Below are 12,350 nucleotides of genomic sequence, written 5' to 3'. Positions count from 1 at the left end.
TGTTGAGTTTGTCTTCCCTGGTGCATAGATTAGCAACCCGCCTGTTGAGAGATGACTCTTATGCAGGGACAGCACTTAACTGACTAGGGGCTGCCAAGCTTGAGGCGGGCAGTAGCTCACCAATGAGACGAGGTGATCTCTCCCACTGTTGGAAGTAACCCTTGGCACTCGTGCTCTACGCCAATCGAGCAAGTACATTTAACCAGTATTACCTGGAAAAACTCAGCAAGTCTGGCAGCATTGGCGGAGAAGAAATCAGTTAACGTTTCGAGCCTTCATGGCCCTTCGGCAGAACTGGAGCATAGTTAGAAGAAGGGAGAAATATAAATTGGTTTAAGGTGGGTGGGGTGGGGGAAGAGACACATTGAGGGTGTGGTGTGATGATTGTGGAGATGAGCAGATAATCAGAAGATGTCACAGACAAAAGGGTCAAAGAGGTGTTGAAGGTGGTGGTCTTTGTCTGAGAAAAGTGCTAATTAAGAATGGAAGACAGGATATTCAAAGTACAGCTCTAGTGGGGGTGGGGTGGAAAGACTAAAGGTTTTAGTTTTAGATTTAAAAATAATGGAAATAGGTGGGGAAAGAAGAATCTATATAAATTATTGAAAAAAAAGCGGGGGGGGGGAAAGAAACGGGATGGGGGGAGGGGGAGTTTAAGATCTAAAGTTGTTGAATTCAATATTCAGCCCGGAGGGCTGTAAAGTGCCTAGTCGGAAGATGAGGTGCTGTTCCTCCAGTTTGCGTTGGGCTTCACTGGAACAATGCAGCAAGCCAAGGACAGACATGTTGGCAAGAGAACAGGGTGGAGTGTTAAAATGGCAAGCGACAGGGAGGTTTGGGTCTTTCTTGCGGACAGACCACAGGTGTTCCGCAAAACGGTCGCCCAGTTTGCGTTTGGTCTCTCCAATGTAGAGGAGACTGCATTGGGAGCAACGAATGCAGTAGACTAAGTTAGGGGAAATGCAAGTGAAATGCTGCTTCACTTGAAAGGAGTGTTTGGGCCCTTGGACGGTGAGGAGAGAGGAAGTGAAGGGGCAGGTGTTGCATCTTCAACACCTGCCCCTTCACTTCCTCTCTCCTCACCGTCCAAGGGCCCAAACACTCCTTTCAAGTGAAGCAGCATTTCACTTGCATTTCCCCTAACTTAGTCTACTGCATTCGTTGCTCCCAATGCAGTCTCCTCTACATTGGAGAGACCAAACGCAAACTGGGCGACCGTTTTGCGGAACACCTGCGGTCTGTCCGCAAGAAAGACCCAAACCTCCCTGTCGCTTGCCATTTTAACACTCCACCCTGTTCTCTTGCCAACATGTCTGTCCTTGGCTTGCTGCATTGTTCCAGTGAAGCCCAACGCAAACTGGAGGAACAGCACCTCATCTTCCGACTAGGCACTTTACAGCCTTCTGGGCTGAATATTGAATTCAACAACTTTAGATCTTAAACTCCCCCTCCCCCCATCCCCACCCCGTTTCTTTCCACCCCCCCCCCGCTTTTTTTTCAATAATTTATATAGATTCTTCTTTCCCCACCTATTTCCATTATTTTTAAATCTAAAACTAAAACCTTTAGTCTTTCCACCCCACCCCCACTAGAGCTGTACTTTGAATATCCTGTCTTCCATTCTTAATTGGCACTTTTCTCAGACAAAGACCACCACCTTCAACACCTCTTTGACCCTTTTGTCTGTGACCTCTTTTGATTATCTGCTCATCTCCACAATCATCACACCACACCCTCAATGTGTCTCTTCCCCCACCCCACCCACCTTAAACCAATTTATATTTCTCCCTTCTTCTAACTATGCTCCAGTTCTGCCGAAGGGCCATGAAGGCTCGAAACGTTAACTGATTTCTTCTCCGCCGATGCTGCCAGACTTGCTGAGTTTTTCCAGGTAATTCTGTTTTTGTTTTGGATTTCCAGCATCCGCAGTAGCTTTTAGCTTTTTGTTTTTACATTTAACCAGTAACTGTTTCTTCCCATGTTGTGCCAATGTAAGCCATGAAGCTGGAGTTTCCTCTCCAGAGCGCAGGCCTGGGCAAATAGATTGGAGACCCTGAGTTGCCCCAGCCTCAGGCCCCACCCACCTCGGTATTGTTAGTATTGTCCAAAGGAAGGAATGAAACAAGAACTGTTTGGTACCAGCTCTGTTTCAGGAGTTGCTGGAATGACAGATTATGATGGATGACAGATTACCTACTACCCATGAGTATTGTATATATATATATATATATATATATAATATCCCATTGCTATTTACCAGTTGCTGGAGGTCTGTGCATGGGCACCAGGGCGTAACCACACGGCGGTGGGTAATTGTGCCACGTATCTGGGGGATAGACCTCCTTCAAATCCCCTGTAGTTGAACCTGGGTCCGCGAAACACCCCTTTCGCTCACACAACACACGCGCTCACCTCCTTCTCTCTCACACGTACACTCTGAGACACACAGACACACTCACCCCTCTCTCAGTCTCATACAGAAGCACACAGACTCACTGCCTCTCCCTCTGACACACACACTCACCCTCTCTCTCTCACACACACACATATGTTGCCTCGGGGAGGCACTACACAGGCTTGCTGATGAAGAGACTGTGTAATGGCAGGAGAGGCTTATGCACTCAGCTCTCTTTTCACGATAGTTATATTGCTAACCAGAGGTGAGAGCTGAAAGTAAGAGGTAACAAGCAGACTGACCACTATGCACCACCCACTATGTTGACACACTTGATGCACTGCATCAACTGGAGACACACAAGTTATTTAGATAGTATCATAAACAACTTTTTGTCTTGCACTCATCAGGACACCTCGCAAGAATACCAAAAAAGGGGGAAAACAACATTTTATACTGTATGTGAAGAGAGTGTTGATTGGTTGGCAAGTGGTGTTGCCATGAAGAATGCACCAGTGATGGTGACTGACAGTTAACTGCCAAACATTTAAAAAAATTTAAACCAGGCAGCTTGACACTAATTGGTTAAGATATTGCCCTGAGTCAGCAAATGGCTATCACTTATTTTGCTTAGCTGAAACAGATGTAATGTTCTTTCTGTCTTCAAAGAACGGGGCCTGTGTATTAATATATGTAGCTTCCAGTACATGCAAATGCACCACCACACTGCGAGCCTGACTGACAATCTTAAACTGCTTGTCAGCGTTATTCTTAGCACACTGAGCATTATTTAGGAAATCCTGCCCACACACACACACACACACACACACACCCCTTTCGCTCACACAACACACACGCTCACCTCTCTGTCACACACACTCTCAGACACTCTTAGGCACACAGACACACTCACCCCTCTCTCAGTCTCATACAGAAGCAAACACACTCACTGCCTCTCTCACTCACACACACACACACACACACACACACTCTTTCACACACACTCACCCCTCTCACATAAACACTCACCCCTCTCTCACACAAACACTCATCCCTCTTTCTCTCTCACACACACACTCACCCCTCTCTCTCACACACTCTCACCCTCTCTCTCTCAAACACAAAAACTCACCCCTCTCTCAACACAAACACTCACCCACCTCTCTCTCTGACACACACACTCTCCTCCTCTCTCTCTCATGCACACACACACACCTCTCTCTCACATACACCCAGACATACACATGCACACCTCTCTCAATCTCTCACAGATGTACACACACACTCGCTCATTCACACACACACACACTCACCCCTCTCTCTCACACACACAATCACCCCTCTGTCTCACGCACACACACACTCACACGTCTCTGTCTCTCACACACACACATGCTCACCTCATTCCCTCATACATTGTGACACATATGCACACTCTCACCCCTCTCTCAATCTCACACACACACCCACTCCTTTCTCTGTCTCTCACACACACACACATGCAGCCCTCTCTCTTGCACACCCAATCTCTCTCCCTCACAGATACACCGACACAGGCATACACACAAACACCCCTCTCTCTCTCTCTCACACAAACACACACAATGACATGCTGACACCTCTGTCTTGCACAAACACACTCACCTCTCTCTCTCTCTCAGACACTCTTAGGCACACACATACACTCACCCCTCTCACTCACACACACTCACCCCACTCTCTCACACACACTCAGTCCCTCTCTCTCTCACACACACAGTCACCCATCTCTCTCTCATACACACACACCTTTCTCTCACATACACTCAGGCACACACATGCACCCCTCAATCTCACACGGATGCACACATACTCTCCCCCACTCACTCATTCACACACACACACACACACTCACTCCTCTCTCTGTCTCTCTCACACATGCATGCAGCCCTCTCTCTCTTGCACACCCAGCCAATTACCCCTGTCTCTCTCTCTCACAGATACACAGACACACACGCACACACAAACACCCCTCTCTCTCACACAAACACACACGATCACACACTGACACCTCTCTCTCTCGCAGAAACACACTCACCCTCTCTATCACACATACACACACTCACCCTTTCTCTTTCAAACACACAGCAGAAGCACACCCAGCCAATCACCTCTCTCTCTCTCACACACACACAACCTTCTCTCTCACACGCACCCTCTCTCACACATGCACGCTCGTACTCCCCCTCAGACACACACCGCGCACACACAAACACACATTCACCCTGCACTCTCTCATGCATACACACACACCCACCCCTCTCTTTCTCACACACATACTGTCTCTCAGACACATTCACGCACATATGCACACACACCCATACACACACCCCTCTCTCTCACGCACACACACACGCAAAACCCTCTCTCTCACACATGCATTCTCACCCTCAGCTCTCTCTCTCTCATACACACTCACCCCTCTCACGCACACCACGCTCTCTCTCACATGCACACACACATTCACTATCTGATACACACAAAAACACACACCCCTCTCTCACACACACAAGCACGCACACACATAAGCACACACACAAGCATGCACACACACACACACATAGTCACCACTCCCCGTCTCTGCCACATAGCCACACACTCACCCCTCTCTCTCCCTGACACACACTCAACCCTCTCTCTCTCATACCCACATGCACACACAACTCTCTTTCAGACACACGCATGCTCACCCCTCTCTCTCACACACACTCTCACCTCTCTCTTTAACACACGCGCACACCCCTCACTCTCTCCCATTAACGTACACGCTAACCCATCTCTCACAGACAGATACGTACACACACCCATCCCTCCCCCTCTCCATCGCACGCACATGCACACTCACGCCTCTCTTTCTCACACGCTTGCTCACCCACACTCTCTCTCTCAGCCATACACACACACACCCATCCCTCTCTCTCTCTCTCTCTCTCTCTCTCTCTTTGTCACACGCACTCGCCCCTCTTTCTCTCACACACACTCACCCGCTCTCTCTCTCTCATGCACAGTCACACACACAAACACACACAGGCACATATACACTCACACCCCTCTCTCTCTTACACGCAAACACACACACACACATTCACCCCTCTCTCTCTCTCTCTGGCACTCAAACACACTGTCAGCCCTCTATCACACATACACAAACCACCCGACTACTCCACCAGACTCCCTGACTACCTGAACACACCCTGACCATCCCACCAACAGCCCAACCACCTCCGCACCATCCCAACTATCCCCCCACACCCCAACTAGCCCCCAACCACCCCACTACCCTCCAACACTCCAATGACTGCCCCCACATTCCCGACTACCCTCCCTACCACCTGACTACTCTCTGACTAGCCCCAGAGACCTGAGTAAGCCCTGACCCCTGTCTACCACCCCAACCCCCTCACCCATCCCCCTGCCAGCCTACTCCCTCACCCATTTACAATATACACTTAACTGCTCTCTTTAGCTTGTCAAAGTGGCTTTGGGACATTTAAACTTACTGGTATATGGCAGCTAGTGCCATAAAAAGGCTTCCTCTGAAACTCCTGCACTACTCCAGGATCCGGTCTGTTCCACATTTCTCATGAGGCTGGGTTGGAAGTCTGGGTGAGAAACGTGGTATGCCAATGCAAGGTAAGTAAATGGGAGTGGACTAGCAATCCAGCGGTGATTGACACTTCTTGGAAGATACAGCCCATTATTTCAAAATATGCAAGTTTTTGAACAGAATAGAAGTAAGTAAAAAGTAGATTTGGCAGAGAGCATGAGAAATCTGTTCAACATGAGCAATGTTTGTAATAATCTACCAAACAAGGTAACAGAAGTGTAAATAGATGTACCAGAAGTGTTTACTTTATTGGGAAATGGACTTTCTAGATTCTGAATTTTACTTATATTTTTATGTTAGCCAGAGATTTTGTGGGGATGTCAATCCCAGGCATTGAGTTCCTAGTCAACACTCTGAAGAAGATTCATATGGACTCGAAACATTAACTTTAATTTTAATTAATATAAGAAACATTAATGCTGTTAGGCCTTCTGAGTTTTTCCAGCATTTTCTGTTTTTCTATCAGATTTCCAGCATCTGCAGTATTTTGCTTTTATATTATATTAATTTCCTAGTGTTGGGCCACTCAGTAGTATTGTTTAAGTTTCATAAGGCTTAGAGCTGGATTTTTACAATCAAGCCGGGAAACTTCCCATCCTGGCAACCTACCTCTTTAAATATTTTCATTCTGGGGAGGCAGGGGTGGGATGGAGTCAGATCAGCCACCCCTAGAGGCAGTTCGAAGGTGACCACGGAGATGAGCGAGTGCTGAGATTAGAAGGTCTGCCTCAGTTCGCTAAGACTTCAGCCAGTTGTGTGTTATATCATGTTATAAAAACAGAAAAGTGTTAAATCCCCATCAAAGACAGCTTCATAGCCTCTTAAAACTGTCACTCAGAATGTAAACTCTGTACCGTCACAACCCCCCAGCCCCCATGGGCTGAGATAAGTGTCTTTTGAACTTCTGAGACTCCACCAAGAATTCATTAAGGGCTGAACCCTTGGGATATGTCAGCAATGAAGTCTATCAAAACTGCAGGAACTGAGGGTTACTGTTTCTTTTCTGAACTACATCAGATGGCCTGTCAATCAATGCACTCCAGCATCAGGCATTTTCTTTCTACACCAACTGAAAGATGCAGCCTTCACTTCTCCCCCACATTCTTTTAAAAGGCTAGGGATTTAAATAACTTCAAATCATGACATCCAATCCGTCCTTCAAGAGCATTTATGCTTTTTCAATACATTCTTGACTCCCATGCTATGGGACAAACAAAATGGGGTCTGTTGGAACTCAATGCTGAGTTCAAATGGCCTTGCTGAGTTTGGGTTTCCTTTTGAGTGCCTTGCCCCTGCCAGCAAAATGTGATCTGCTAGAAATGGTAGGAGGTGGACTTCTGCATCCAGGCCTGCCATTTTTAAGGACTGTGCAGTCATTCCACCTCTGCGTTGATCCTGCCCTTAGTCTGGTGAGTTAAAGCCACAGGAGTGACACCCTTGTCTGCTTCCGCTGCTCAGAGGAGCCTTTCTTGTCAAGGTCCTTGAACAGGTAAGGCCAGTGGCAAATGGTAGAAACCTAAAGGCTGAGCATTCATTTTGTTATGGTTCTTGAACTGCCCAAAAGCATGCCCAACAAGCCATCATGCCATTATGTACACAGGTCACACAAATGTTGACTTGAAGATGAACAAGGTTTCCTTGAAATATAAAAAGAAATTGAAATAGAAGTTTGGCAATAATGTTAATAGCATATAATAATAACTTGCATCTATGTAATATCCTTAATGTTTCAAACCACTTAAAAGTTTAAAAATTGATACTCACCATGCAAAATCATTAGCTTCTTATATCTGTTTTGGGGTTCCCTGAACAAGAGTCAATTTTTGCTAACCAGTAGACCCACTTGTCAATTTCAGTTACAAAATGTTAGGGAGAGGGGTGAGGTGCATGGGGACATAAGAGGAAGATGTCATCTGTGTTGCACTCTGTCTGTGCACTACAGACACATGTGGGCACGATCGGCAGGCCCAGGAGCAGCTGAGGAACCTGCAATCGGCCCTCCGATTGCGATTTTGTGCTGGCTGGTCAATTAACTGCCAGCCAGTGTGAAACAAGCACTGAAATGCTCAGCGCTGCCAGGGTGGGAGGAGGGCGGGCACTGATGTAAGTGCGGGTGCAGGGGAGCCCGGAATGAAAGCTCCCTGAAGCTCCTGCCCATTTCATCAAAAATGCAAAGTCTGTCTGGCAGATTTACCCGTCTGCCAACCATAAGGTTGGATGGACCATGTAAAATTGGGGACAATTAGGACTTTAATGGGCTTAATTGCCCTCTTAATTGTAGATGGGCACATTTCCGACTTTCGCGCACGCCTGCTGACCGAAATATCGCGTGTGCACGGGATGATGTCAGGATGCTCGCCCGACGTCATCAAGCACTATTGTACGGTCAAGCAGGTCAGGCATGCACCCACATGCTGAACTAAAAATTCTGCTTGTGGGTTTGTTCTTTTGGAGTTTATTTTAAATGAGCTAAATAGAAACATATGGAACAGAAGGCTATTCATCCCCTTCAGCGTGTTCCAACATTCAGCCTGTATCTTAATTCAACCTATCTGCCTCAATGTCTTTGCTTAACAAAAATCTATCATCTCAGTTTTGAAATTTTCAATTGGCTTGGCTTCAACAGCTTCTTGGGGGAAGAGTATTCCAAATTTCCACTAGCCTTTGTATTCTTTCTGATCTCACTTAAGAAATGGGCAGACAAAAATTTGATAGAATGCATAAAAAAGCACAAGGAGGAAATTAAAGCCCAAGATCTCTTTAAAAATTCCAATACCTCTTCAATTTCAGGCTGCTATTCGTAAGGAATTGAATGAATTCAAGAGCACTGAAATGGAAGTGCATGAATTAAGTAGGCACCTAACAAGGTAGGTGTGTCTGTTGTACAACATATTGAGTGGAATGTCATCACATTTTAAATAAATGCCACCTATTAAATATTTGCTGTATTATTTTCAGGTTTCACAGGCCCTAGCTGTTTACTGCGTACAACCACAGAGAGTCTTACAAAAAAACCGAAGTGCTAGGACTGTATAGGTACCCACTAATCCCTACCAGGACAGAACTCTTCTTTATTGCCTTTGTGTGTCGGATATTCAGTAATGCACACTTTCCAACAGTCTACTGACCTTCAGGAGGCACCATGTTGCTTCAGAGATTGGATCAGATGTGTCACATCCATAAGCTGATGGCTATAGTCTAGTACCATCATTCAGCATTGTCTTGGTCTCTCTCATTGTTTATTGCTCAGGACAATGCATAAGAATGAAATCTCAATCAATAATGTCATTACTTGTGTGATAGAGCTGAGACAGCACACTGCTGTATTTTCTCTCCAAAAGAACTCCAAGTTTCTCTTCAGTTAATGTTACTGAACTTCTATCATACTTTTTGACCCAAACTCAGACAGTTTGCACCCAGGGTGCAAAATTGCATCAGTTTATCAAGCATTGGTTGCAGTTGGAGAGAGAATGTATCTCAAATACTTGCTGTTCAGCAGGTTTGCTGGAAGGGGTCGATCTGGCACTATTTTTAATGTACTACACATAGGCAGCAATTGGCACAAGTGGATCTGTAACAAGCTGTAATGCTGACCAATGGAGCACAAATAGCAAATTGCCTAAAGTTTCTTTAAAGATGTTCCTGGACTGATAATTGAAGGAGTTTCTTAAGAACACAGATTGTACACCTTGAGTTTTTGTATGTATATAAGAAACTTCTAGTTGGTCGAACAGAATAACTATTATATTTACAAGTTACCTAACTTAATAAAACTGGATAAGAGTAATTGTTGATTTATAACAGTGCTAAGGTTAATGTTCTACAGTGGCTGCAGCAACTAATATTGACCCAAGCAACTTGCAAGAAAGATTTACCCAAGGCTTGTACAATTTAATTAAACAAGTATTTCTTTAGCTTGGGAAATACTTAATTCTGGACATTGGAAGAAAGGGCCTGTGTCTACATTTAGCTGATGATCTCAATTTGTATTATATATTACCCATGTGGCTGCACTTTTCAAGAAGATGCTTACATCCATATTAAGTGCGTCATTTTGTACAGGAATAAAAGCAAATAGTAGTGTAAATCAAATGAGCTGTTCAGGTGTATATAGTGAAGTATGTATATGACTCTATACCAGTCCAAGCAACACTTATGACTGGGGTCCAGCTACCAGACAGCATTGCTCTAGATGGAATATTTTCTAATATGAATTTCAGCAGCCAGAATATAATAACCTCACCCTATGTGCCAGTCCTGTATTTGACCCCAAATGCAGTGGCTGTATCAACTGGAGGCCTTTGCTCTTAATTTGCAACTAACACTACTATAAATTCAGGATTTGAACATCAAGACAAACTTATTCTAATTTTTTCTATATTTCTTACATTGAATGCAAAGGAAGCAATGACTTTAGTAGAATTGCAAACAATGGAAAAGTTGCCATTAACTTTAAGTTTGTGTTTATTACCCATTACCCATTAAACAAATATAGTGCAGTCCAGTAGATATTGTTGTTTTACCCCGAGCATTTTGGCCAAAACTGTGACTCAACTTTCTTAAGAAACTGATGCTATTGATGTTCAGCTCCTTCAGCTTGGAGTTTAAATATCTGTTTCTGTGTGCATTCTCTAAACTCCTCAGAGTCTGTGCCATCAGTTTAAACTCCAGTTGCTCAGTATATTTTCATGCACACATGGTTCTGAACAAACTGTATGAGTTAATGTGAGCATTGAGTGCCTGTACATAATTGTCTTTGTAGAGGAGTGAATGTTGTGGCTGTTCCCCCTGTGCTCTTTCTGTAGACAATACTGATTGTATAATAAAACAAATTTTGATGTATGAAAAGTGTAAATAACCATAAGAAAAAGTACAGTCTCTAATTTGGGTTGCTTCAGGCTTTGTCATCTGTACATACTGAAACTGCATGTTATTGTATAATTTAAATTACTGTCTACAAGTTTGTTTCAAATGATGTATACAATTTCTTAAGACTAAATCTTATTTAAAAAGGTCTTTTTTTTAGTGGTTTGCATTCAACAACTGTTTTTACACAAAAGGGGCTTCAATTTAAAGAGTTTGGTTAAATCTAATTTTGCTAAATAACTCAAGCTTTGGTCCCATTAAAAGTTAAAACAAAAGCAAACTGGTGTCTTCATTTTCATGGTCATTTAATGCAAACTTTGCCAAGGTTCATTGAGTTTGGAATGGGTGAAAGTGCCCATTTTTGGCCACTGGAATGTCTCCAAAAGTTGAAAAGTGGCTTCCACAATATGCATATATACTTCTGATGGGAAGTGCACCTGCAATGTTTCAATGTTTCATGCGTGATCATCATGCAGAACAAGGAGACTGTAACATCAGTCAGAGTACAACCCTAATTTGATGCCAGTGCTGCTATTTTCGAGCTGCATTTTGCAGGCCATGCACAGTCTCTTACACAGCTGAAGTTGATATTAAATGGCATAAAACCCCAGTCCCACCAGTAGTTTAAAGGGATCAAGAACTACTTAAAAGTTATTTGCTAGTTATTTATTGAGAGTGTTGGTGTAGTCCTACACATCTTGTCTGCAGTTTCAATAGTCTACAGAAAGTTATCGGATGGCTGATCAAGTACTTCTTTGGTGACTTAAAGGTTTCTGCTGAAACTTGCAGATATGGATGGCCTTCCTTTTGGAATTGAGCATCACTGTATGAATGAAGAGAGGTCATGTAGAGACGGACAAGCTGTTAGGATGAGGGGTGAGATGGTCGCCCACAAGAGGCACTATCACAGAGGGTGTGTGGAACCTCTTATCTCTTCAGCTTGACTGTTTTATTAGAGACCATTGTTAATATGGCAATCATCTTGTTAAAACCAAGTGCTAGTCAAATAGGTGATGGGCGTTAATTATCCCATCTAAATAGAATAAACAGGTACAACTGGAACACTGTGGAAGCTTTTAGCACTGAGGAGTTGTCTTGGAAATAAACCAGTTTAACCAAGAGACCAGCCTGGATTCATTATTCCACCACAACCTCTTATTGTGAGTAACATGATAACAAATGATGAACTTTAAACTTTGCTGATTGATTGCTGTATATGAAGCTTTCTGTCTCAGTCTGAGGGAAAAGAAGCTAACAATTTAAGTTATGGAATGGCAGAAGGACGGTGCAAAATCGCAAGCTTTGACTATCCTCCAATTTGTTATGACTCTGAACTCAGCAATGGAAGGCTGAAGTTGAAATGTGGACCTGGGTTAATGCTATACCCCTGAAGAAGCAAGGTATGGATCTGGCATTATCATTACCAGCCAAAAGTAAGATAAG

General features: G+C 44.1%; 1 protein-coding gene across 1 annotated transcript in view; it reads left to right on the top strand.

Annotated features, from left to right (window-relative positions):
• Positions 1 to 8,912, top strand: part of phactr1 (phosphatase and actin regulator 1) — a 711,982-nt gene extending 703,070 nt beyond the window's left edge. The window contains exon 13 of the mRNA XM_078539187.1: positions 8,832 to 8,912. Within this exon, the coding sequence (XP_078395313.1) occupies positions 8,832 to 8,912 (81 nt within the window). The remainder of the gene's footprint in view (positions 1 to 8,831) is intronic.
• The last annotated feature ends 3,438 nt before the right edge of the window (positions 8,913 to 12,350 follow it).

This window comes from Cetorhinus maximus, chromosome 3 (genome assembly GCF_964194155.1).
Source record: "Cetorhinus maximus chromosome 3, sCetMax3.hap1.1, whole genome shotgun sequence".
Lineage (NCBI taxonomy): Eukaryota > Metazoa > Chordata > Chondrichthyes > Lamniformes > Cetorhinidae > Cetorhinus > Cetorhinus maximus.
Note: the sequence above shows the minus strand (reverse complement) of the source record. Positions and strands in the feature narration are given on the sequence as shown.